Here is a 26,767-nt window from a genome sequence, read left to right as displayed (position 1 = left end):
TCTCTGAGTTTTGGGAATACTTGCGTTTCCCCTGGCACCTCTCCCAAATATGTCCAGTTCAGCCATTGGTTATTTTTCTGGAGTGAGACTTGATATTCTTATTTTATGTATGATTCAATTTTAGATTTTTAAAATTAGGCTTGGAGGAACGACTCTCCTTTGCTATGTTGACAAGGACAGTGAGACCCCATGTTGAGTCTGCTGTCTTCTCTCTAGGATGGCAGGAGCTGGGGGGATCCGGAGTCAGGACGTGCCAAGCGTTCAGAGCTGGTTTCAGGATGCGGTTTGCCGGTCCACGGCGCGTCCAGCGCAGGGCCCTGCTTTCTGAAGTTGACTTGCTTCTCTTTGTCTTAAATACAGAGTCTGTGCCGGATATCAGTCTCTCCTGGTGGAAAAAGCTGTGATTTTCAGAGTAGCCCCTGGGCCTGGCTGGGAGGGCACAGCCAGGGTGTGTTTGTGGACACAGGAAGATGCAGACATGGGGCACGGGGTGTGCGGCTCTCAAGCCAGCCTGTGGGTGGTTCTTCCTCGATGGCTCAGCCCTGACAGGTGTGGTCGAAATACATTTCGTGTAGGACACAGTTTGAGGGCTTATGAGGAACCTTCCCCATAGCTATTTCTTTGTTAAGTCTTTTAATGGTCTTTACCTTGAGCAAAGAAAAAGATGTGTCATTTTTCATCTCTCTGTGCAAAAGGGGCAGAGAGTTTTCAGTGTGCAGCTTATTTTCAGAGACTACCGTGTAGGTGGCCGGGCTTTGCTCCCTCCCCCTACGTTTTGTCGCGTGAACCCCTCGTGCATTTAGAGAGGGTGAACCACCCCAGCGGGTGCAGCGTCTGAGGCTGCCTCCTCCCTGTTCTGGCTCCCGCACTGTTAGGGTTTGCACTTTAAGGGAGAGAAAGGACTGAGGACGGCCCCGCAGCAGTTTGGTGTCCGGGCTGACGGTCAGGTCAGAGTGCTGCCTGAAAGCCTGGCTATTCCCTGCTTGTGTTGACTTGACCATTGGCCACAGCCCCAGTAACACAGCAGGTGGAAATATCGCAGGGGCCAGTCGAGGTGAATCACTCTACCTGCTTCCCCCGTGTGTTCCGTGCCTTCCCATGTGTTTTGCTGTTGAGCCCTGAACTGAACCTGTCAGCTGCTTATACCTTTCTCCCTCCCAGAGGTTGAGGCTTAGGGTCAGCAGGAAGCTGCACACAGTCACAGGGAGGCTGCAGTGCATTTGGCAGCGCAGAGTGGACCCAAAAGGGGCTCTTTTGCAGAGAATCTTCTGGTGGAGGCATTTGCAAATTTGTGCAGCAACTGTTGGAGTGAGCTGCAAGGAAGGAATTAGAACCGGGCTGCGCGTGTTTGCAACGGTGGCAGTCAGGCAGGAGCTCTGGGGCGTGGCAGGAAGAGTTGCATTTTGGATTCTGGATTGAATTGAAATCTCAGTTCTGCCCCTGATCAGCTGCAGGACATCGGGTGAAACCCCCATCTCTCTGGGCCTCGGTTTCCTTGCTGGTGTGATGAGAATGGTCATTCTTGCTTTGCTCAGTTACTGTGAGAGCCGCAGGAGGAAACGGTGTCTGTGTTCATGTTAGGGTCCCCCCACTCCGGCATGAACAGCGCAGGGCACGCTGCACCCTGGTGCTCGAGAACCCACCCAACTGTCACAGATCTCGGGGAAGGAAACGGGCAGGTGCCCGGGGGCCCGTTCTGCTCCAGAGGCTGGGAAACCCGTGCTGGCGGCCGTGCCCGGCGTGGACGGCAGGCGATTCTCCTCTGAAAACCAAGGCTGCAGCTGACATTTTATAAAGACGTGTCAGGGCTGAGCTTTAAACATCTCAAGATGACTGTCTTTTGTCTTTCAGAAGGTACGCGGATACCGACAAATACCCACCAAGAAAGAAAACGGTAAGTAAATTTTTGAAAGGAGAGGGTCGTAGCTGTCCTGACTGTGGTGTCTCCTGGCATTAACGAGGGCACAGCACACGTGAGGCCCTGAGTTGTGACACAGCCCCCTGGGCACAGACCTAGTGCCAGGCTTGTTAGGAAAACTCGGACGCGCTGGCTCCTGTGCACGAGTGGGCAGAAGAGTGGTTTGTGCAGGGAGTGCAGGTGTCGGACTGGGAGGCTCAGGGCGGTATTTGCAACAACACAGCAGGTGTGAAGACAGAAGCACACCAGGCCTCAGGGACAGGTGGAGGGAAACTGAGCCAAGCCGGGCGGGGCTGGAGGGGGACATTCCGGGCAGGTGTGACAGCTGGAGTCAGGCAGTGAGGTGAGAAGCAGCTCGGTGCTCGTGTGCGGGTATGTGCGTGTGTGCATGTGTGTGTGTGTACATGTGTGTTGATCTACACACAGTTTGATGTCGCAGCACAAAGCACGAGGAAGGGTGATGACAAGGAGGTGGCAGGACGCAGGGCGGGCAAGGCAGGCAGGAGCCACGTCCCACGGGGCTTCCCAGTCCTTATGATGGGTTTATGTGAGCATTATATGCCCCCGACCACCTTATAAAGAACGCATTTTAGTGATTCTCCGGGCGCTGAGATTTGTTCCGCACAGCTGTCGAATGCTGGCTCCTGCCAGTTCCTGTCCGCCCGGCTCCCTGGCTTGAGTGCCCTCCCCTGCCGTGCCGTGGCCCTGAGCGCCCCTGCTGTGCCGGGTGGTTTGTTCCCAGTGTCAGGCACCGAGCCCGTGGCTGGCGCTCCTGTTGCAGCTCATGTTTCGTAATTGCCATTTTAATCCCTCTCGCGCTTGGCTTTGGCTTCCTCACCCCTCCGAGCCACCACTGCACCCCCCGGCCAGCGCCCACCTCTCGAGCCCGGCCCTTCCTCCCCTGTCTTGCGCCAGAGCAGCCCGGCCTCGCTGGAGATGACGGCACGGCTGGCCCAGCTCTTCACGCTGAGTCCCACGTCCTTACCCCACCCTCCTTGGCCGAATGAGCCCCACTTCTAAAACAATGCTGTTTTCTAAACACGTTTTCCTAAATGTTATTAGGGAATTTTGCATGTCTGTTCGTAAGTGGGATTAGCCTACAATATTTCCTTTGCATGTTGGCCTCATCTAGCTTTCGGTGTCAAGGTTTTTTTTTTTTTTTTTTTTTTCGGAATTGACTCTTGTTATTTTTTGTAGCTTCTTGAGTTGAATGATCAGCTTATTTATTTTGAATTTTTTTTCCTCTAAGGAGTGGTTTTCAATATTAAGTGTTTGTTGAATGAATAAGTGACGATCATTAAGCATACAAAAGCGATAGGCGTGATTCTGCCCTAAGACGCACTGTATTGAGCTGGAATGGACAGACATGTGAACTCATTTCATGATAACAAGTCTGTAGGAAGGAATCACGCATGTAGGAGGATGCGTGGAGGAGAGGGGGTGGTGGACGTGTGTGCAGATCACAAGGTGCGACTCAGAGAAGGCCCAGGTATTCCAGGTGGAGGCGCAGCCTGTGTGAGCACACGTGTGTGAGGAGGTTTTCATTCCGTGATCCTAGTTTCACAGTGTCTCTCTCCCTCCCCACACCAGCGTTTTCACTCACGGTGTGGGCAGCATCGGGCGGGCGGGGATTGGGAATGAGGCCTGTGCTTAGCGTGAACGGCTCGACCTGGAAACTCCGCCTCTGAGAGGCGATGGAAGCTTCTGGTGTTGTCCTACTGTCCTTCGTTATGTCTTCATTTCATTATGTGGTCGTTTGACTTTGGGTCCTTACAGGTAGGGTTATAATTTTCTTTTCCTTTTGTTAAATGTTTATTCTATTTGTTCTAAAATTTGGGGCATGTTTGTCCTAATGTCGTCTGCGTCCCTTTTTCTTTTTTCTTCTGAAATCCAGCACTGGAAAGTTAATGGTTTTGATAATGATATTGAACATTTAGGAATCTTCAAGCATAATGATCATAAAATATGTCACAAACTGCAGTGCAAACAATGTGTGACTTTAGAAAAATTAAATCTATCATGAAAAATTCTCATAATGTAAATGTAAAAAAAAATATAGCAGTATGGCAACCGTATTTTACTCTAGAAAATGAAAAGATTTTGAAGAAAATAAAAGGCGTTGGGCCAGACACAGTGGCTCTCACCTGTGATGTCAGTGCTCTGGGAGGCTGAGGTAGGAGGACCCGTGAGCCCAGGAGTTTGCGGTTGCAGTGAGCTACGGTCACACTTTGCTCTCCAGCCTGGGGGACAGAGCAAGACCCTGTCCCTAAGGAATAAAAAGATGTTAACAAAGATTGCTGTAAAATCTCTGCATTTACTGTAAAAATGCTTGTCAAGGTGCTTTACCTGTTTGTTGTCTCTTGCTGGAGCTCCACATCTGTGAAGATGTGCTGGTCTTAAAACTTGTGTACATTTTTTTTCTGCCTCGTGTGAGGAGTGGATGTGTCTGAGAATGGAAACAGTTCCACACATGGGACGTCCTTGAGGCTGGACTCATGATGAGTCGGTGACTCAGCAATTTATTATGATAAAATATTTGTTTTTTCTTGCTTTTTCCAGAGTTCCAATTCTTAATTCTTAAACTTTAAAAAGAAATCTATTTTCCCTGTGAATTGCTGCAACATCTCTTTGGAAAAGGGGGTGGAATATTAAAAAACAAATGCTGGAGAATCAGGGACGCCCTTGATGGGGATGCCGCCCTGTGAGACGTGAGGCTGTTGGACCCTGGGGGCCCGTGCGCTCTAATGGGGTACAGGATCAAAGCAGCAGTTCTCTCTAAGGTCGGGTGCTGGAGCTTCTTTTACATTTGCAAGTTAAAAGAATGTACCTAGAGTACGAAGCAGAGAATCTTTCTTGACTCTCCTGTGAACATGTCACGAACACAACTTAGAGCTTGTGACCTGTAGTGCGTTGGACCTGGAGCGTTTGTGGCCTCATCGCGTGGCCTGCAGAATGTTTACGGGATATCTCCCGGGCGCTAAGCTCTCTGCTAGTGCCGGGGACACAGAGATGAGGCTCGTGTAAGGCAGAGACATCCTGGCCCCTGCACAGTGAACTGAACCCCACTCACCGTTGGAGCCCAAGCCTAGACGTCACCCCTGCTGCCACCTGCCCCGACCCCTCCCTGCCTCCACGACCCCAACAGATCGTCAGTCCCTCTTCTGTTGACCCGTTTGGCTTCCAGACCACCATCAGCCACACCCGTCGACACTGTGCAGCAGAGTCAGGAAGAAACACCCAGTAGCTGTGGAGGGGAGGGCGGGGGCTGGGCACGCAGGGGGAAGGTGTTCGTATTTGTAGGGGTCCGAATTTAAGCGAGGGAGTCGAGAGGGCCACGTCCACTTGACAGTCACCACTGCCGATGGAATAAAATGTGTGGACTGAGGACGGAGCCACATAGACAGGGAGGGGCCGGCCCCGAGCAGCTGCGATGTCCCCTGCGAGGTGACGGGTGCCAGCAGTGGCGTTTGAGGACACTTGTAGCATTGATTCCACCATGAGCATTTGCCTGCATGCTGACACGTCCCCGGCAGGGTGCGTCCTCCGTGGACAGCGTCTCAGGGCTCGCAGGGCTGCGGCCGTGGGGCGGCTGTCAGGTGGTGAACCCGGCTGTGGTGGCCCATTTGCCGTCTCTCCACCGAGCTGCGTGCAGGGCTGGTTCTGTGCACGTTGAGTTTAACAGCTGTGGAAAATGTCCTCAGAATGATTTTGCTGTGATTCGAAATTGAAACAAAAAGTTATGTATGCAGAAAGGCATAAAAGTAGAACATTAGGACGTGACTTTGATACGGATGTGGTATGTTCTGACTTCAGTTCCCATGTTCTGGCAGAGCGGCAACAAATTCTGTTGTTGGAAGAACGGCAGGTAGGCACACTCAGCTGAGGCTGTCAGTGCTGGTGGTCTACACAGTGTGACATGCCGTCCCCAAGCACAGGGGCTTCAAACAACAGGGCTCTTGGCAGTGGTGTTGGCTGTTGGGCACTTCGACTCTCTTCCTTGTTGTCTCTTGCCTTCCTGGAGGACGTCCCAGAACCAGCCCAGGTTCCAGGAGGTGGAGAGACAGCCTCTCCCTCAGTGGAGAAGCACGGCAAAGCTGTGTTCACTTTGCAAACCTGTGTGCAGCCTGAGGGGCGGGTTTGGTGGCCAGCAAGTGACCCACCACACTCCTGTGAGTGTTGTTCTGAGAATGGTGTGGAGGGATTGCCTCTCCCGCCCTGGGCTGGGGAGCACCAGCCCCCAACGTGCGGACGGGACTCAGCAGCGTGGAGGGCAGTTCGGAGATAACGGCAGAGCAGCCGCCCCGCCCCGCACGGGAAGCACAGACCTGTCGACTCCGAGTCAGAAACTGGGTGTAAGATCTTGGGAGGACACAGCAGTCTATTTCCAGTGTAGGCTCCTTTTCCTTTCCGTGCAAGTGTGATAAGTGGTAGAAATGTGTGTCTAAATGGGTCTAGAAGGGCTTTTCCAGCCAGCAGAAAATAGAACTTGTAGGTGACGAGAAAGCACAGTGACAGCTTGAAATAGCAGCTTCCTCTCTCCGTGGAGCATGAAGTGGCTGCGTGTTGCAGGATTCGTGGTGTCTCTCCTCAACGGAAGGAGGAGAACAAGAACGGGGAGTAACTGGTCCGTCTAGGTGCCTGTGGAGTGCGAGGAGGGGAGGAGTCGGGTGACCCAGGATTCTGGGGGACACAGGTGGACGGGGGAGCCAGGCCGGGGCTGCAGAGGGAGCAGGCGGGGGTCGGGCTGTGCGTGTGTGAGCAGCTGCTCCGATCAGCACGGTCATCGGTGAGAGTGGAGGGTGGCGTGGGAGGATGTTCACGTGTTCAAGTATTTGATGTCAAACAGGATTCCCCGTCACCTACAGCAGAGGGCAAATATGCGTCTGCATTTGTCTGGGGTTATTACTGTGGAGTCCTTAATGCGTAAAAGGATGAGCCTCCTCTGATCTAACTGACGTCTGTGAAGTGGGCACAGCTCGCCTACGTGCGATGACATTGCTTTCCCTGGAGACTGACTGCTGCTCTCAAGCACTTTAGGAGCAGGAGCCCGTACTCGGCATCCTGGCCTCGCCCAGCAGCCGGGTGGCTGGAGTGGGACTCACTGGCCCCGTCAGTAAAAGCCAATTCGCTCTCTTACCTCCTACTTTCCTTTTCCCGGGTCTCGTCACCAGACTGACTTCCAAGGGTACCAAGCTCCAATTTAAGCTGTAAGTTCCCTGTCCAGAGTGTTTAAGAAATGGGAGAGCAGGCCGTTTGCTTCTTGCTTCTAGATTTCCATTTTGAGTAGAATGAAACATTTTATCTTAATTTAGCAGAAGAACTTTAAATTGTACTGTTAAAAATACGCATTTCCCAAGAAAGTGGCAAAAATTCATGCGAGTGCAGTTTTACTCACTAGCTACGTCTGAATGTACTTTGGAAACAGCCTGTACCCTTGTGCTGCCTTAGTTTGCTTGCCACTCGATTCAGATATTTGAGCATTGGAAAATCCGTCGTTATGAGTCTGCCAGTGTCTGATACGGCACAACTGAGCTTTTTAGTCCAACAAACATAATTGAATGAAGCTACTCTTATTTAGTTACATAAAATTCAGTTTTACAGCAACCGTGTTTACTACTGTCTTAATATCTATTACCTTCCAAAGAAGTAAGGGTAATTTAATAAACGTTTAAAATTGCATTCGTATATTAAAATAAATATTTTATGGTGCAAGCTGCTATAAAAATCAGTAAATAGTTAATAAGCATTGTATTTATATCACATCCGCAATCAGACCATTAATATTATTATAAACGCTCCTCTCTGGGCATGGAGCACAAATGTTGGTGGGGAACAATCATGAAAAGGAGAGAAAGCACATAAATTAAAGGGTGTGTGAGGAAACAGTTGTAGAGACATGCACATTTGAGACCGAGACACACTTTAATAACCTGGACTAAACTGTAAAGCTGGGTGTGAAATTAGAGCTTTGGAATTGACGTTTGCTGGCTGACAATGTCAAGGTCACAGCGATATTTCACAACAATCAAGGCAGCATTCGTTGTCCTGTTTTAGCAGCCTAAGGATGCAACCGCCAGGTCCAATGTTAGCAAATCTTCCACTTTAATCAGTGGCCGAAGCAAGGCTGGCTCGTGGGTGGGGGACCGGGACCTCCTCAGGATGGGACCAGGACATTCGCCGGGGAACCTCCTGGCCCCGAGATAGGTTGTTGCGGTTCTTCCGTCAGACAAACTGTCGAATTCATCCCCGGTTACCCCGGGAGGCTGCCTGCTGTGTGCCTGAGCAAGATGATCTGTTACAACAGCATTAAAATATAGCCAGACTGATTGAAACGGGCTCTGGAGAAAAATAATAGTCTTTAAAGCATAACAGAGGAATAAACCGAACATGCCTCGGGTTTATTTTCTGAAAATGTCTTTAGTAGGGAGAAAGATGAATGAAATTGAGAAGTACCCGTCGCCTCTCTAAACAGAGCTCAGACTGAAGTCAGAGGGGCTTGAGAGTCGGGACAGAGAGAAACACGGGGCGCAGGCGCGAGGCTCACGGATGTTCCCTTGTGAAAGGCACGAATTCTCCGTTTTCTTGCGTAATCCGTTGCTTACTGAGAGCTGCTGTGGATGCATTTTGCTGACAAAGGACAGCCAGGGTTCCCACCCACTGTGTCCCCGGCACTGGGCATGTGAGGACACAGGTGGCCCTGCCTGGCGCTGGGGAGCTTGAGGGCTGAAGGAGGAGACGCAGGTGTGCGGAAGTGGAGCTCTTCATAAGGTGGGATTCCTGCCTGTCGGGGAGGAAAGGTGCGGGAAGACGACAACTTTGAGTTGGGTCTCGAAGGACATACGGGATAGTGTGCCAGGTGGAAGAGCGCAGGTGGCTGTTCTGGAGAAGGTCGGACTGGGAGGCGCCGACCTTCCCTGCAAATCAGGGAACGGGGCAGGGCATGGGGTGAGGGGCGGGAGTCAGGCTGGGCCGAATGCCTGGTTGTGACGGGAGGAGTTGGGGCTTTATCCTGCAGGGAGGGGACCTTGGCCTCTGCAGGCAGACGTGGCCTCTGCCTCGTGTGTACACTGCCTGCTGGTTCCCTGAGAGAGCCTCTCAACCCTGCTTTCCTGGTCCCCTGCCACCCCGCCTGCTCTCAGGGTGGCTGGAGTCCAGTCCGAGCCACTCCTTCCACTCGTAGGTGCGTGTTCTCATGTTTCGTTTATTGCTGGCTGACGTGGGCCTAAGACCTGTCTCCCTGTCCTCATGCGGCTTCTAATGTTCTGGTGGCGAAAGACGACGGACGTCATCGATGATGTGTCTGTGGACTGTGTGAACCGCCGTGGGTGAAGTGTGGAGAGGGCGAGGGAACTGGGGGTGACTGGTTGGCTCTCGAGGAGAGGCCACACCGGTGCTGCTCCGGCTTGGAGGAAACAAGGTGTCTGTAACAACTCGCTCGCACACTTCACCTGCTTGGGTGAGGCAGTAGGGGAGAAGTGACTTGGGTTAGCGGCACGATGTGCACTCTTCGTCCCGCTGCCCTGCTGCGTCCAGGGCTCTTTCATTCAGGTGACTTTCCAGGTCAGGGAAGGGCAGCCTTGTTCGTGCCCGTTGCCTCGCCCCAGGTGATGGGGAGCTGGCAGGTAAGCCATGGGGTCTCCTGCCCTGTGCTCTTTGCTTCATGTCACAGCTGTTCTTGTGCCCTTGTAACGAGGGTGGGTCACTGTCATTTGTCCTGTCTGTTGAGTATTACTTCAGATGTAATAAGAGATATGTACATGTGTGTGTCTTTATCTTAGAGGCTAAAGGTGCGGAAAATGTATTCTAACAACTAGAGTTGAGTGATGCTAAAGAGAGTCAACTAGACTTCCAGAATCCCACCCCCCAGCTGCCTCTAAAATAGAAGCACGACACACTGTTTTCTGTCTCAGCAGCAGCTCTGCTGAGGTCCTGTTTCCTATACTCAGCGACACGGTTTCAACTTGCAGGAAAACTCCTTAAAATAGGTAGAAACATTTTGTGTGGGCCCTTGTACAGGGCTGGAGAACTATTTTCATACTTTAATTCCCACGAGGAGTAAAATAACCTGGTAGTTTGCATCACATACGATATTTTAACGGTAGGTGCTTTTAGTTTGACATTTCTTAAGTGACATAGAGAACTCAGGAGAAATATCTATTTATCTACTTTAGCCTGGATTTACTTCCAAATACTTGAGAAAGGATCAAAAAAAGAAAACCTAAAAAAGTTAATTTAGTTTCTGGGCTACAACTGGGATGGTGCTGAGCATCACAGACAGTCCCCGACTTACCAAGTTCTGACTTCATGATGGTGTGACAGTGACACATCCCGTAGGAAGCTGTGTGGTGCTCTCGTGAGCCGCGGCACCCAGGCAGCCGGGCCTCAGGAGCGGGGAAGACCACTGGCGCTACGGTGGGCCCTGTGACCCAATGAAGGTGCCCAGCTGTAGGCTACCGTGTTCTGAGCACGTTTAGAGTAGGCTGGGTTAAGCCACGACGTTCGGTAGGTTGGGTGTATTAAGTCTGTTTTCCACTTAAGATGTTGTCAATTTACGATGGGCTTCTTGGGACTTGGCCACGCCGTGAATCAAGCAGCATCCATCGGTTTCCCACCTCTATTTTGTGTTCCTGTTGTGCTTCGTTGTTATTGACTACAGATTTTTTAAAAATCCGAATTTCCCTTTATTGTAGCCCAAAAGGAAACTGCTGCGTGGCTAGTTTTCATCAGAGAGAGTCTTGGCTCACTGAGGAGTTCCAGCGGGAGTCGTCTGTGGTGGTTGTTAGCAGCGGATTTTACTGGGCTGAGCAGTGTGTCCCTGCAGGACCTGGGGAGCCTCCTCGGACCTGCTTTCTCCTCTGGTGCAGCCCTTGCTTCGCCGGGTGTTAGGGAGGCACCTACAGTTGGGAGGGGACGGCCCTCTCCCCGGAGGCGCTGGCAGAGAGGGACAGAGGGATTTGTGCCACTGTACAGAAGGGATTGCGAAGGCCCGAGTAGCAGAGATTGTGCTGAAGTCGGGCTTTGAGGAGGCGCCCGGACGTCCCCCTGCTGTGTCCTAGGGGCTGTGCCTCCCCTGCCCACACCCGGAGACACGGATGCCACGCCCTGTGCCACTGCCCCTCACATACTTTCTGTTCTTGTTTCGTGCCTCAGGTGGATGCCAAAGGAAAAGAACCTCGTAAATACCACCACGTGCCACCTGAAGCACACGATTCTGTTTATTACGCCAAAGAAGAAAAGAAAACGTTGGTAGAACCTTTAATCCAACGTGGCGCAGGTGACGTGAGCTTTCATTCTGCTGTAGGCGACACAAAATGCTCCCGGGCTAAAATGTGGGTTTTTTTTTCCTGACAAATTTTATACTGCAATAATATTTCTTGATTTGTAACTATATGATTGGGCAGTGTTAGGCAGAGCAGGCAAACAAGACTCTGGAACTCTGGCTGGGTGTGGTGCTCACGCTTGCAATATCAGCATTTTGGGAGGCTGAGTTGTGAGGATCGTTTGAGGCCAGGAGTTCAAGACCAGCCTGGGCAACACAGTGAAACCCCGTCTCTACAAAAAAATAAAGAAATTAGCCAAGTGTGGTGGTGCACAGCTATAGTCCCAGCTACTCTGGAGGCTGAGGCAGGAGGATCGTTCGAGCCCAGGAGTTCAAGGCTGCAGTGAGCTACGATTGTGCCACTGCACTCCAGCCTGGGGGATGGAGTGAGACCCTGTCTTTAGAAATAAAAACACAGAGGATGTGAAAGAAAATTGAGTCACCGTAGGTTAAATCTCCTCCTTGGCAACACACACCCCACACAAGTAGCTGGGGCTGCCCAGCACCGAGGGCCCTCACTAAGGGAGGCAGATGTGCTCGGATGTGGGCTTTGGGTTCGAATCCTGGCTGTGGCCCCACTGAGCCTGTGTGGAGGGCAAATTCCTCAGCCACCAGTGGGCATACAAGTTTGAGGGTTGCTGCGGGCGTCGAGTAGCAGATGTGTGGAGGAGTGCCTGGAACACCTCGGCTTCCTGATGAGGGTCACTCCCCTGCCCTTTCTCTCACCTGCCAACCTGCCACCCCCGAGAGCAGGGACCCCTCCAGCCCAGCGCTGGGGATGGTTCTGTGGGGCTGAGGGCCGAGAAGGGAGGAGAAGGATGAGAATGGCCCAGGGGAGGGGAGGGAGCCCCAGGGCTCTTGCCTGGGAAACGGAGCTGGTCTGTGGGTGGAGTTTCCCACTTTGGACGACTGCGCCGGCCAAGGGCCACATGCGTGTCCTCGTGGACGTTGAAGGACCTGGCTGGCGCCTTCTTTTTCTTCTGCTGTCACCTATTGCTTCTGATCAGGGTGAAGGGCGACTTCTCAGGAGTGTTGGAACTTTGCGAGTGTTTAATAACACCCAGCTGTAATGCTGGTTAAAATGATTTTGAGCTGTGGATAATTCGAGTACCTATAAGTGCACAGCTCCAGCGCCTAGTTGTTGTTATATACATTTTGAGGCAATGAAACCAAACTTCCTTAAATACGCTCTGTGATTTTACTGTCTGGTGGGGTTGCCTGGTATTTATTCATTTCTCACTGAACTAACCGGACACGAGCTTGTCGGCCTTCACTGTGTTGTCCCTGGACTGACTGCGGTGGGGGGTGGGGGGTGGGCACAGCCATTCCTGGCCGTCCGTGGAGGCAGAGACGTCCATAGATGATGCCAGAATCAAGGCCACCAGGCTGGGCGCCTCGACAGAACTGAACGCAGAGGGCGCGAGGGAAGCGAGGCGAGACAGGGGGGGTCTGGGATCCTGGGCCAGGTGGCTGCCGATGGCTCAGGAAGCTCAGGGATGCTGAGCTGGGTGACTTGGTTTGGGTTGGAAAATGTAGAAGGGCCTCAGTTTCCCCACTGGTCTGAACAGTCTGTCCATGTTGTCTTCCCTCAGAAGGTGACGTGTTTAAAGCACAGACGCCCAGCAAGGAAACGCAAGGGGCTCTGGACGTCAATGAGGACCAGGAGGTGCAGGTGGAGGTGCCCGTGGACCAGGTGGGTATCGGGGACCTCAGCCGCCCACCTGCCTTCAGTTCCGCTCCGTCAGCCCCTCCTGCCTCGGCCTCATCCTCTGCCCCGACCCTGAGTTCTCTCTGGCTTCTAGAATGTTGCACCAAATTTGGTAACCAATGAGCTTTTCTACTCTTTGTTCAGTAACGGATCACTCTTAACTTCTTCACTTGATGTTTAACTTCTATTTTTCTATTCTGTGATATATTTTTAAAATGTTATAGACTGTGTCTTAATATTCTAGCTTTCCGCTTCCTTTTTGCCATTTTGAGTACTTTTCCCACTTGCTGTGTTACATTTTCTTAATTAATAGTCATATTATCTACTCTTTTCCTCAACATGATAAAAATGACCAAAAAGTTTGGTTTTCTCTTAAAACTCAAATTAACAGTTTAAATTTTTTTTTTACACAGTGAGGAATTTTATAGTAATACGGAAATTAGGACATTTAGGCAGTTACTTTTATGCCAAATTTATCCTTGTAATTGGTGTATTATTTTGTGTTTTCTGGGTCATAGACGTGAGAGTGTCTGCAAGTTTTAAATGCAGGCAAAATCCTGGTATGATGACGTTTGTGCACAATAAACATCTCTATAATTCAGTGGCTGGTGTATCTGGTTTCCATTGCACTGAGGTTGCGGGGTGAATGCGATTACCCCAGAGGAGTGTGAAGGAGAGGAAGGAAGGGAGTCGCACCCCCGGGTGCCCTGTAGGAGGCTGAGGGAGGGTGAGGATGGGGCCGGGCTGACGCTCCACCAGCCAGCGGAGGAGGAGAAAGGCTTTTGTCTGAGATTCTTCTCGGTGAATGGAGATGGTGTGGTTGTCAAGAGATAATATCAACACGAGTTCTGTGGTTTTGAGGGACGTGGAAACGGACGCCCAGCTGTGGCTGTGCCTGTGCCTGGGGTATGAAGACTGAGGCTGGGTCAGCATCCTCCCTCCTGCGGCTGGAGGGAGCCCGGTGTTGGGGGAACCTCCCTGCATAGCACCCACCTCCCACCTGCTGTGTCCCCACACCCCGCAGGGCGTCCACAAATGTTTGTGAAACACAACTGAAGCGGATTTGAGAAGGTCCCACGTAGCTGGATCGATAGACGCGAGGCGCAGTCCTGTTAAGCGACGCGTGGGCCATCTGGACAGCCCAGAGTCCCTGTGCTCAGCCACGTGTGGAAATGCTCCTTTTCTGTCGCTCCTGTGAAGGACGCACAGTTAGTGTGTTAAATGTTTCAGAGAAGTCCTAGAGTTCAGCTTTTGGTTAACCCTAATTATTTACCCACAAGCCCCTTTCCTCGTGAGGGTCCCCGTGAAACAGTGTGGGCCCTGCTGGTGTGTGGCTGTCCCAGGGCAGGGATAGAGGCTGTGGTCACAGAGACCCGGGCAGCGTCCCTACATGCGGGAGGTGGACCCTGCACTCCCGGGGCAGCTGTGGCCTGGGGGGTGGCTGCATCCAGGTGGCCCCTCGCCTGAAGAACTGCGTGGGAAGGGTGGCGGTGCACGGCCACCTCTGGCCTTGTGCTCACGTGCGGGGCCCCCTTGGTGCTGGGTCGGTGTGGCTGCTTTCCCCGCGGAAAGAGGGAAGGTTCACGTATCTGAGCCCTTGGGACTTTCCAGTTGTTTGACCCTAAGGTCACACTATTTGATTGCAGTGCTGACGTCTGTGTGACGTGGAACGCTTTTCCCCCGTGTCTGAGTAATTGGTTTTAGCTTTGTGGGTTGGCCTGAACATCTCAACTTGTTGTTCTCACCACGCCTGCGGTGTGATGCTCTCGCCAGGTTAGCAGTGCTGTAAAGAAAATGTTACAGGATACAACATCCCAGCTAACACCTGTATGAATTTGGAGTCAAACCTAGATTGAGGAAGAGAAATTCAAGCATGAGGAATTCTCCAAACCCAGGTTGTAGCTTTGTGGTTGATGATAGTTATCAACAACAGAGCATCAGTAAAGAGTATGTTTACACCGGGACACACTCACATGTTCCCATGGCAACATCAGTATACATCACTAAGCTCCACTGTTCAGGTTCGGATGAACAAAGGCTGTGGCCTGTCCTTTGCCTCTGCTAAGGGGCAGCATATTTTCCTGGGTTCTCTGTGGTAATGAGCAAGACTTTGATGGCGTTGCCCTCTGACCTGTGCCTGTGCTTTATTCTAGCGTTAGGAGCTTCCCCTGGTACCTTCCAGCCAGGTCAGGGACGTCTGGTGCTGTGCCGAGGAGGACAGCAGGCGGGACGGCTGCACCCACTTTGGGGAGGGAGGGTCAGAGGCTCAGCTCCAAGGCGAGGTCATCGGTCACGTTGGGTGTCGCCTTCCAGACAGTGCAGGTTCATTGTGCGTCTCGACCTGGGCTTCTGGGATGTTCCCATTCTTCTTGTTCCGCCTTCCGATTGTTTTCTTTTTAACTTACAGAGCAACACGCACTTTTCATCATACAAGTCACCTTTCTGTCCTCTGGCTTCTGTCACTTGGGTTTCCACCATCAGACACATTGATCTCTGCAGAGCCCTTATTTCTGCCTGCATGTGCTAGAAGGTTCCTCCTCACATCCCAGGGTTCCTGGTCATTTAAAAGCTCGTTCTTGTAGCACAGACTTGACCCACGAGAAAATCAAGATCGAGGCACCACGGGAGAGAAGCTGCGCCTGGGGTCAGTCGTGTGATGTGGCCTGTACCATGAGTGGTGAAGCTGCAGTTGCCGAAGCCTGTGTGTCCTGAACTGAGCGGTTGGTGGCCAGGACGGAGGGCCTGGTGTGGCAGTGCGTGGCAGTGACAGGGAGAGGGTGGCAGGTGCAGGGTCTGGGCGAGACGCCCCGAGAGGGAAGGTGTCGCACGGGTCGTCTGTCGTGGCGTGGGGCATCGTCCGTCTTTAATGTTACCTCTTTATTCCCTCCTAGGCTGCAGTGTCTCCTTTTGAGTTTTTATTTTTGAGGAATTATAATTTATTTTCAAATGTTTGTTTCTCTTGGGTTTTAGTAGCTGGTGATGCGTTCCCTGGGCACGTGGCCCCCAACACTCCGTCAGCAGAGCTCGCTGGGAGATTAAAGGAGGCGCGTTAACGGTCCACTGTGTAAGCTTGCATTCTCCGAGTGGGGAATTTTCACACCAGCTTTCGTTTCTGAGTCCGGAGTCATCATACCTAAGCATGAGGAGAACAATTTTTTGCACTTACAGTCCCTGCAAATAATGGCACCCAGGTGTTAAAATACTGATGTCCAAATTCTACCTGACTTAAGAACTATATTTTCCACAACAGCATTGGATTCTGCCAGAGACAGGATTATATTTATTTTTGTCAATACTTTGGAAAGGTAGACAAATTCCTCCACTTGCAGGCCCTGTTTGGCCGGGGACTCTCACCTTGGATTCTTTTCTGGGCAAACGGCCTAGCATTTGCTCCGCATGAGGCCGGCTCTGCGTCAGTGGCGTGGGGCTGCTGTGTCCGTGCCCAGGCGACCGGCGGGCTGGGTACGGCCAGGTCTGCAGGTGACACCTGAGAACCGTGGACTGGCTGAAATCACAAAAGACTGGGCCCACTTCTGACTCTACTGGAATTCATTTGTTTTTGGAGTCCCCAGGAGTCAGTGCAGAAGGAGAGTATCTTCACTTAGATTCTCAAGCTACAACTCAGCTGCACCCCGAACTGTACCCCCAGGTTCTGAGTGCCTCTCACTCCAGAGTAAGCGCTAAGGACAAGGCACTAGCTAAAGTGGAACCAAAATAGCTTGGGCTAGATAGGAGAAGGGTCAGTGTGAATTTGTGTAATCCGTGACTTGTTTAATCAGAAAAAAACATAATGAAGCTTTAACGCTTTGGTATTTAGGTGTGTAGAGTAATGCAGGCTGGGCTAACACAGGGCCTTGGGGTATTTGCTTTAATGAGTGAATTAAAAGTATAATTTGCTACTATATCTGTAAGGATGTTTTAGCTATAAAGAGCAGAAAACTTGGAAAAAGTGGCTTGAAGGAGCATTTATCATGTCACATAGCAGAAGGTCCAGATCCCTTCCGCGTGAGGGCCAGAGGTGGCCGGCTCAGAGGCTGGGGAGCGGCTGGACATCCGGGTTCTTCCCACCGCCTCACCTGCCCTCCCCGGCACCTTGGCCTTTGGCCTCGGGCTTGGTGGTCTCCTCAGTTGTGGGTGCACACGGAAGCCCACGAATGTTGACAAAAGCAGAGAGACCATTTCCTAACCTGGGCCTTATTTAAATAGTGAGGAAAGTCTTTCCAAGGACGTTCCAGAAATCTACCGAGCATCTCTGCCTCATGCTTATCCTGAGCTGGGGAGAGGTGGTTGAGAGCAGTCCATGTTCATTCAGGTGTCTGGAAAGGGGTCCAGGCTCCCCCAAATTGTATGACTAGTGCTTGAAAAAAACTGGGATTTTGGTTTTTAGTGAGGAAAGGTAAGGAATGGCTAGGAGGTGGGTTGCTCCCAGCGTCTATGCATGAATATTCCGTCTACACCCAAGTTCTCCTTCCTAGTGATAGAAGGTGTCCCCCGTCTCCTGGATCCTGCGCTCACGGAGCTCTCGGGAGCCCGTGTCATTGATTATCTAATCTCTCTCTCTCTCTCTCTCTCTCTTTCTGGTGTGTTCCGCTCCGCCCACACTGCATCTTCCCGGCTGGTTTTGCATGTGCTCAAACACTCGTGTCATCAACAAAAGCGACCCTGTCCTGCCCTCACATGGAGGGCCAGCCTGCGGGGCGTGGTCTCTGCTCACTTTCTCCGTCTTCGCCCCTCCTGTTCATCTCCCCTGGCCTCTGCCCACAACGGCACGAAGCAGCTCTTACACTCCGTGCCACCAGGCCGGGCACGTAGTTCTCGTCATGCCTGACCGTCCCCACCCGCCGGCACTTTCTGCCATCCTCTTCCTGGAAATGCTCTCTCCCTCCGGCAAGATTTTCCTTCCATCCCTCTGGCCTCTCTTCAGGTTTCTCATCCCCCGGCCACTAAGCAGTGGGAGTTCATCCAGGATCAGGGCTGATGCGTCTTGTCTTCTCGCCCTAGACTTTCTCCTGACATGACATAGAAGTCTGTGACACTGTGGCTTCCGTGCCTGCAGATCTCTGCCTGAGCTCCAGGCACATATGTGCGTCTGTGGAGTTCGCAGCTCCTGTGAGATGCTCTAAGACACCGATGTGCAGCAGAGTGAGAACGTAGCGTGTGGGCGCCTTGCCTGCGTGTTCTCCTGTCCCAGTGAGTGACGGACACCCTCATCATCCAGTATGACAAAGAAGAAACTTGAGGCATTCCCGGGGCTGACCTTTTTCAGCTCTTCACATCCAGATCATCTCACGCTCCCTCAGTCTCACCTCCTACCTGTGCCTGGTCGCTCCACCCCTCTCGGTCTGTGTTGCCGTCACCTGGTCCCACCTGGCCTCGCCTCTCGGTCAGCTTCCTGCTGTTTCTCTTGCCGTCCGGACACTGACCGTGCCCGGCAAGGTGACAGCTCAGCGCCGCCTCCTGCAACAGGGCTGTGCACTTTCTGCTCCGTGAGTCTGGCATGTTCTCTTTTTCCCTTTTTATATAGTAACGTCCTTTCATCCTTTGATTTTAAATTAATGGTTACTAGAGGAGGGCTTTGCTGGTCTCCCACGAATATTAAATACTATTACATTTTCTGTTTCTGTCCGTCTCCCCATAGCACCTGTCAGAGTTGTGGCTTTGTGTTTAATCGTGTGACTGTTTAATTAATATTTGCGTTCTCTGTGGGACTCAGAACTTCTCGAGGGCCATGTCTGTCTGTACCCACAGTCACCTGCGCTGCGGTATTCAGTGTGGCAGGCGCTCTCTGTGTTTGCTCAGTAGGTGGACGCATTGATGATCCGCATCATATCAGTTATTCTTTGAAACATCAATCATATGTTGTTTTGGGGAAGCTCATTTTTATGTGGTTTGACCTCCCCTGTAGAGATTTATTCATTGTAATTCCTTTTCTGTGTAAACGACAGGAAGATATTACTCATACAGCCTTGGTCTGAATTTTCAAAGGGTTTGAGTAACTGAGGTCTGGGCTCATGGGATTGGCTGTAGTGAACACATCATCTCCCTGGCCACAGAACTCTGTTCCGGCACATTCCAGCTCAGCTGGCAGGAGCTATGGGGTCTTCCGGGCTCTGTATTAAAGGTGGTTCTTTCCCTCTGGCTGCGTGGTAAGGGCGGACTTCTCCCCGTCCGCACTCAAGATGTGGCTGTGTGACCTGCCTCCCCTGGCCACAGGTGTGCGGGTCCAGGCAGGCGCCTGAGGAGCCAGCGCGGGGTTTGCCGCCCTGCAGAGTCGGAGCCCCCTGGGTGGGGTCCTGAGTGACCTGTGGGCGTACAGCACACGCGGTTTGCCGGCCGCGCAGCACACGGGGTTTGCCGGCCGCGCAGCACACGGGGTTTGCCGGCCACGCAGCACACGCGGTTTGCCGGCCGTGCAGCACACGTGGTTTGCTGGCTGTGGCTGCTCGTCTGCCCGTCCTGACCGGCACAGGGACGAACTGGAAGTGGCCTCCGGGCGAGACTCTGCTTTGGCCACAGAACCCCGTGACTCTCCCCGAGAGGGCAGAGAGGCTCCAGGCACTTTGGGACAGTGCATTGTCTCCTGCAGCCCACGAGGACCAGGAGATGCTAACCGAGAGAGCGAGGGTCTCCAGGCCGTGGGGGGGGGGTCTCCCGAGCAGGGAACGAGGGCCTTAGGTGGGGTCCCCGCAGGTGCAGCAGGAATCACAGAGGCGCCTGACACCTGCTGACCAGAGGCATCTGGGGTGACCACACCATTCCTTTGGATAAGGCAGAGATGTATGGGGTCTGACGTTTCTCCAGCAGTTTCGTTAAGCAGGTTGGCGTTTCTGTGGTGGGGTCAAAGGTAACGATACGGAGCAGATGGGTCCTGAATTTGGAAAGACTGCAGTGCCTTTGCAGCTCCCTGCAGAAGTGGTCCAGAAGGTCGCACCTTTCACCTGCTCCCTGGTTTTTTAAAGCAGTTTGACGTAGGTTGACTGTGGCTAAATTTAACACACGCTGTGTTTTCTCCCTAGGCACCAGCCGAGGTAGTGAAAGAAGATGAAGAAACATATGACGGCTCTCCTGGTCTGGAAGGCAGCAAGGTGAGTCAGTTTCCTTCTGTGCTTAACGGCTCGGGTCTGAGACTCCTGGCACGTCGGAGGGGGCTCGAGGTCGGTGGGGAAGGCTCCGGCGTCACGTGGGGTCCGGAGCTCACACCAGCAAAGCCCAGTGCGCGTCTCCCTGGCAGGCCGTGGCTTGGAATGGGTTTCTTGGGTGCCAGAAAACCACACAGTAACAGTAGAGGCTTCTGTACTTGCCCCGATCACCTTACGCTGTGCTTCCCGTCACAAGCTTGAACACTCTTTCGCCAGCAAGTTTCAGGATGTATGTTTAGCGGAGGTCGGGGGAGGTGGGCGGAGGTGGCGGATGAGCAGGTGGCTGCGTCTGTGGCTCGTCCGTGTCTCGTCTGCCGGTGGCAGCACGAGCCAGGACACTCGCGTGCGGCTTGCTGCCCTCCTGCCCACGCGGGCGCCTTGGACGCCCCATCCTCGCCGGGAGGGCGTGCCTGCGGCGCTCTGTGAGACGACGTGACTGATCTGCATAAACGTGTGCTCTGGGAAAACAAAATTTACTTTGCATGCACCCTTCTTGTGGCTAAGAAGTAGACAGACTTGTGGGAGTTTGTGTCAAGTTTCTGTCTCTAGATTTTTATTTTGATTTTCAAGGTAGTTTCTTGTTTTTAAAGGTTTGGCCTCAGGCCGGAGGTTGTGTGATAAATCTGCCAGGTCCAGTCTGAGCCTGTTCTGATGCCGAGTCCTCCAGCTGCAGACACACTCGGGCGCCCGCAGCCTGGCGAGGAATCATCTTCGACTCACGCTTGCCCAGGGGCATCGTGGCTTCCTCATCCAGAGCTGAGGGGAGGGCAGAGGGCTGGGAGGGGGCGGCTGTGGACGGGATTTGGTCCGCAGGGAGTTTGTTCGGGTTTCTAAAAAGCACCAAAGGAGCTTATGATCTAAAACATATAGAAAGCGCCTTTAGAACAGTTCATTCATCCTTTCCCGTGTTCTTAAGTAGCTTTCCCGTGCAGGCAGCTTTGTGAAGGTGCACCGTCCGTGTCTAGATGAGCGGGAGAGCCTTTCAGATGAAGCACAGAGATGGTGTTTAACTTCCTTGGTGGCAAAGAGCAAGCCTGTGCTCGAAGAGTAGGAACAGTGAAGATTTCAGTCCCGGACGTTAGGCAAGGAGGGGCAGAGGGACCCCCTGCCTGTGCTGAGAGGAGGAGGGAAGGAGCCCCGTGTTCCGTTTAGAGCGTGAACGGCACATTTGGGTGGAAATGGAGCCAGGCGTCTGACCACGGCGAGTTTACACTGTCACCTGCACACCTCGTGCAGACTGGCCAGTGACCGTGTCAGCTGTGCACGTGGTTGTGGAGGTCCACGCGGGCCTCCGGGAGCATTCCTGCGTGTTAGTGACCTGGCGTCCGCCAGTAGCAGATGGAATTTCTCAGCGTGACTCAACACGTCTTTCCTAATGCGAGCGGTGTCACTGGCGCAGCAGCAAACCCCAGCAGCTCGTCCTCGGAGTCTAGGCTAAGAAGCTAAGCCGTTGGGACGAGAGGGGAAGGGACACTGCTGGCCTGGGTCTCTTGCCCAAGCGTTGGTGACATGAGACAGATGGGGAAGGGCTGGAGGGAGCAGACGGATGTCACCGGGCATTGCCACGTGCCAGGCACGGAGCAGCCACCCCCACGTGTGCTGTCCTGGCCCAGCCTCACATTCCCTGTTTATGGGAGATCTCAATAAACCCGATAAAAAACGAGACGGAGGGCTCAGCGTGTGACCTGTTGGTGTCACACAGGTGGGAAGTGACGCGAGCCCAGTTCTGAATGATTTGAAGGCTGTTTTCTTCTCCCCAGTGAACCGGGCCGGTCCCGTGTAATTTCCCAGAAGAGAGATTTCCTATTTCAGGGTCCACAGCCTGTTCCTCGTGGACACTGCTGGTCGCTGGTGTCACACGCTGTCTTGGTGCTCTGCACGGTGTCTGTAAGTTGGGTCCGCATACCCCGTCGGTGCTTCTCGCGTGGCCGGAAATATCCTTGTTGGAGTTGAAGGCAATTGGCCCTAACATCTAGCCCATGTTTTTTAGGGCTCAGAAAGAGCAAGCGTGCTGTATGCATTGTAACAGTTAGAATAATAATTAAAACGAATTAATACTGGATTTCAGCCCTTCCTGGCCAACAGGTCACAGTGATGCCTACTCAGTGAACTGTGGTTTCACTTCCTGTCCATGTACATTCATTTGACAGATTAATCCCAGGACATTTATTGGATATTGACTATGTTAAGAGTTTTAGGCATGTTGTTGCTGGCTCAGCCTCCCCTAGGACAGACTGTGACACGCTAAGGGGCTGGGACGGCGCCTTGTCACCCTACGTGGCATTCGCGGGTGCTGCTCGGGGTAGGCGTTGAGTAAATCTCGTGTTACCTGTGATTAAGTTGCTTAAACCTAAATATGTAATCCTGGATTAAAATGCTAACTACCTTGCAAGGTTGCAAGAGAACATACTAGAAACATTACTTTAGAAATATGCATTGTATTTCTGATGTTTGCTCGCAAGGATTTCTGTTGTTGTCTTTTGAAATTTTTTGTGGTAAGATATATATAAACAAAACTTGCCATTTTGACTATTTTCAACGTACAATTCCGTGGCTTTAGTGACGCTCGCCCTGTGTGCAGACCGTCAGCGCCGTCTGTTTCCAGTAGGGTCTGTCCCGCCAAGCGGAAGCTGCCGGCTCGGCACTGACTCCCTCCCTGGCTCGGTCCGTCCCGACTCTGCCGTCAGTGGAAGCACTTAGGGCAGTCCCGGCCGCCGGGGCCGAGTGGATGCAGGTGTTCGTGATTAGACCCCGCCCACGCCCCGGCCAGGGAGCTGTGGACAAGTGTGTTTATTTTGTCCTTATGTATGTCAGTGACACACAAGTGGGAGAAACAAAAAGCAAAAGCAAGAATAGAGCTCTGCATTCCTAGGTCACGTCTTCATCCTCAGAATACTTTAAATATGTTAATTTTACAGTCATGACAACTGACACTATTCGGCACTTTAATAACATTTTACATCTTTGAAAATGGAATGTTATCAACATTAATTAACTCATTTGAAAAGCTTGTCTGTGAGACAATAAAGACGAAACGTATCCTTTTTACTTTTACTATTTCCAATTGTGTCCACCGCATCCAATTTTCATTACTTTGGGTGCTTGAGGACCATCTCAATCAGGCATATGCTGGAATTTCCTCCAGTTCCTAGTGCTTGATTTGTCTGGACCCACTGATTGTAAAATGTTATGTGTAAACAGCTGTTTTTTATTTGTGCTACCTGCTAAGTTTTTAAAGCAATGTGTAAAGGTTTTGCAAAGATTCAATCCCTTCCAAAGCAATGTGGAGGGTGTGAATGGCGGTGCTGAACAATGTGCCCACAGACCATGGATCTATCGAGGGCTGTCCAAGACGGCATGAATTTCCTACTCCTGGGAATAATGATTTCGGCGCGGTCTGGGGCCAGCCCTGCGGGGAGGTTTGAGAGAAGACCTCTGCCCAGGAATGGGCGCTGCTGTGTGACTCCGAGGCTTTTTCTGACTCTGAGGCGTCAATCTTTTACCAGTTTTTCCTGCCTCTGAAAAGGCTTATGTAAAATTTCACGGGTAATTTTGTGTATTCAATGAGAGAGTGAGGAAGAGGGAGAGGGAAGCTGACTTTAATTCTGGGGTGATAATTTTTTCTTCTTTCAAGAGCGTGCGCTGCACTTCACTGCCTCTCTGTGCTGTGGGCGCTGCCGGCGCCCTCACCACTTCCACCCGCCTGCAGGGCTCCCTGCAAACGCCGACGCCCTCCCTAAGGCGCTCTGGATCCTTCTCCAGGAGGGACTGTCTCTTCCTCCGCTGATCTCCAACTGTATTTTGTTCATGCTTCCTACTCCCTCCAAATCACATGTTAGCTTTCCTTAGAGCTGTTGTGTACTTCACTATCTCTTCTGATAAATTTTTGAAGAACACATCTGGGCTTAATTCATTTAGAGTCATCTTTAGCACATCACCAGTCACACAGGAGTGACTGATCTTGAATTTGATCGAGAACCTTGGAGATATTAGGTAACTGTTGTCTGACTGTGGAGGCAGCGTGGAGCCATTTGGAGACCTCTGGCCCAGAAGGTGGGGGTGTGGGAAAGCCAGGCTGAGAGCGACCCCCCAAAACAGGACTGAAAGTGAAGGGGATATTCAGTGAGCCTCAAAAGGCTGCCTTGGAAGAAGTGATCAACCCCAAAGCCATAATAGTTCTCTACATAAAAATTAAACTCTTAGCAAGAGTTTAATTTTTATGTAGAGAAACATTCATCGGGTGTTGGGCAGGTGGGGGAGGGGGCATGGGTATATACACACCTAATGGGTGCGGTGCGCACCGTCTGGGGAATGGATACGCTTGAAGCTCTGACTTGGGTCGGGCAAAGATAATGTATGTAACCTAAACATTTGTACCCCCGTAATATGCTGAAATAAAAAAAATAAGCATAAGCTTGAGTAATAGGGAAAAAAAATTTAAACTCTTCTCTTTGGAAAATACTATAAAGTTGAAAGTTAACCAAAATAAGGAAGAAAATATTGGCAACACAGATCAAATTTTCTTAGTTTAGAAAGATCTCATACATCAGTAATACAAGGATAGCCCAATAAAAAGAAGGACAAATGAAACACGGAGTTCACAGAGAAGAATTCAAATCTCCAAAAGACATAAGGGTATGTCCATATCATCTCAAATTAAAGAAATGCCAATAATAAACAAGGAGTTATCATTTAAATTACATCGAAATTGTCCTCCAGTGCTCAATAAATCCAGATTAAGGATTTATTTTACAATATCCTTCTTACAGATAGTTGATTACTATATTTTCGTGTAAATATAGATGCAGAAAAGCAATAGTGCTTCTTAACAGGGCTGATGCCCAAGCTGGTGCAGCTTTTTGGAGAAGGGTTTTTGCTCTTTCTCCCATCCAAGTACTAACCAGGCCCGACCCTGCTTAGCTTCCAAGATCAGACGAGATCGGGCACGTTCAGGGTGGTATGACTATAGACACACTTCCTACTAAAATTAAATGTGCATACTTTTTTTTTTTTTTTTTTTGAGACAGAGTCTCGCTGTGTTCCCTGGGCTAGAGTGCCGTGGCATCAGCCTAACTCACAGCAACCTCAAACTCCCGGGCTCAAGCAATCCTTCTGCCTCAGCCTCCCGAGTAGCTGGGACTACAGGCATGCGCCACCATGCCCGGCTAATTTTTTTCTATATATATAATTTTAGCTGTCCAGATCATTTCTTTCTATTTTTTGTAGAGATGGGGTCTCGCTCTTGCTCAGGCTGGTCTCGAACTCCTGAGCTCAAACGATCCGCCCACCTCGGCCTCCCAGAGTGCTAGGATTACAGGCGTGAGCCACCACGCCCGGCCCATACTTTTTTCTTAACCATCATTTTGATAGCTAGGACTATCTGGCAACTATATTCACTAATAACAAATGATAGAAACAAATGCAATATCCACCCATGGGGGTTGGTTGGTTACTTTATGTTTCACCCATAGAATGGAAAGCAATACAGTTGGGAGACAGGGGCGGGAGCTCCAGGGCGTATACCAAGCAAGAAAGTCAAGGTGCAATGGAGAAAACAGGGACAACATGCTGTCTTCTATATAAAAATAATTATTAATACCAAGATGTGCATAAAAACAGAATTTAGGATGGGAAACGACATGGAAGGGAAGTGGGAGGAGCAGGGCAGTGGGGTGGGGCAGGGACGAGGCGCAGGGCTCCCGAGTGACCTGTGACAGGGAGGAACTTGTCCTCACTGAGGTGAGCAGAGACAGGGGAGAGACAGATTTATTTTACAATATCCTTCTTGCAGATAGTTGATTACTATATTTATTCTTTTAATAACAGGAAAAAGAAGATGAAAGGCTTTATGAAGATAATGAGAGAAAGGTTTGTATGAACAGACTCTGTAGTCTGTGTTTTCTGTTCGGAAGATGGATCCGATGGGACAACCCACGGATCCCAAAACCTTGTCAGGTGCTTGCGGGACGTAACTTCTACGCCTCTGCCGCACACCGTGGCTCTGTTCCCCAGGGCTGGGACAGAAACATCACTGAGGCATTTCACGGAGGTGGATGGGTCCACTGTAAAGGCAAATAAAAGCTGGGAGGGTGAGAACTGCCCTGGGGCAGTGCAGTAGGGGCCCCTCTGTAAATTATCTGCCCGCCAGCACCTGGAGTCACTCACTCAGGTTTTCCAGGCGGTCGTCCCTTCAGATTCCAGCCATTGATCTAAGGACGAATGTGCCGGCATGGGAGGGCGCAGGGTAGTTGGACCCCCCCGGGGCCCAGAGGCTCTAGCTGGCCCCACCTGGCCCCATCTGGCCCCACCTGGCCCCACCTGGCCCCACCTGGCCCCACCTGGCAGCGGAAGGTGCTTCCGTCTCACCCTGCTGGGCTCCTGCCACTCGGCAACAGCTCTGTCCTCAGCAGGATCAAATGCTCACCCTTATTTGTTAAATGACTAAGTGATGGTAATTGGGGAAGGGAAACCTCAGCAGAACCAGCACGTGGAGCCACTGGGGATTTGACGTCAGCTCGACCTAGAGCCCAGCACTGGGTCCCTGACCCTGTGTGGAACAAGCCCTGAAGTCCCAGAGCCCCCATTTCCTCCTCTGTTTGGAGTTAGTTTGTTTGTTGATTGCTTATTGATAACAAAATCAGCCTCCAGGGTTAGAGAGAATACAGTGTGCTCAGTGTTACTGC

At 51.6% G+C, this 26,767-nt stretch overlaps 1 protein-coding gene across 1 annotated transcript in view; it reads left to right on the top strand.

The window, feature by feature from the left end:
* The window catches only part of DCDC2C (doublecortin domain containing 2C), a 43,967-nt gene extending 23,242 nt beyond the window's left edge, over window positions 1–20,725 (top strand). The window contains exons 6-10 of the mRNA XM_069493890.1: window positions 1,852–1,894; window positions 11,069–11,192; window positions 12,830–12,930; window positions 19,962–20,030; window positions 20,675–20,725. Of these exons, the coding sequence (XP_069349991.1) occupies window positions 1,852–1,894; window positions 11,069–11,192; window positions 12,830–12,930; window positions 19,962–20,030; window positions 20,675–20,725 (388 nt within the window). The remainder of the gene's footprint in view (window positions 1–1,851; window positions 1,895–11,068; window positions 11,193–12,829; window positions 12,931–19,961; window positions 20,031–20,674) is intronic.
* Window positions 20,726–26,767: the final 6,042 nt, after the last annotated feature.

This window comes from Eulemur rufifrons, chromosome 19 (genome assembly GCF_041146395.1).
Source record: "Eulemur rufifrons isolate Redbay chromosome 19, OSU_ERuf_1, whole genome shotgun sequence".
NCBI classification, from domain to species: Eukaryota; Metazoa; Chordata; class Mammalia; order Primates; family Lemuridae; genus Eulemur; species Eulemur rufifrons.
This window is presented reverse-complemented; position numbering and strand designations above follow the sequence as displayed.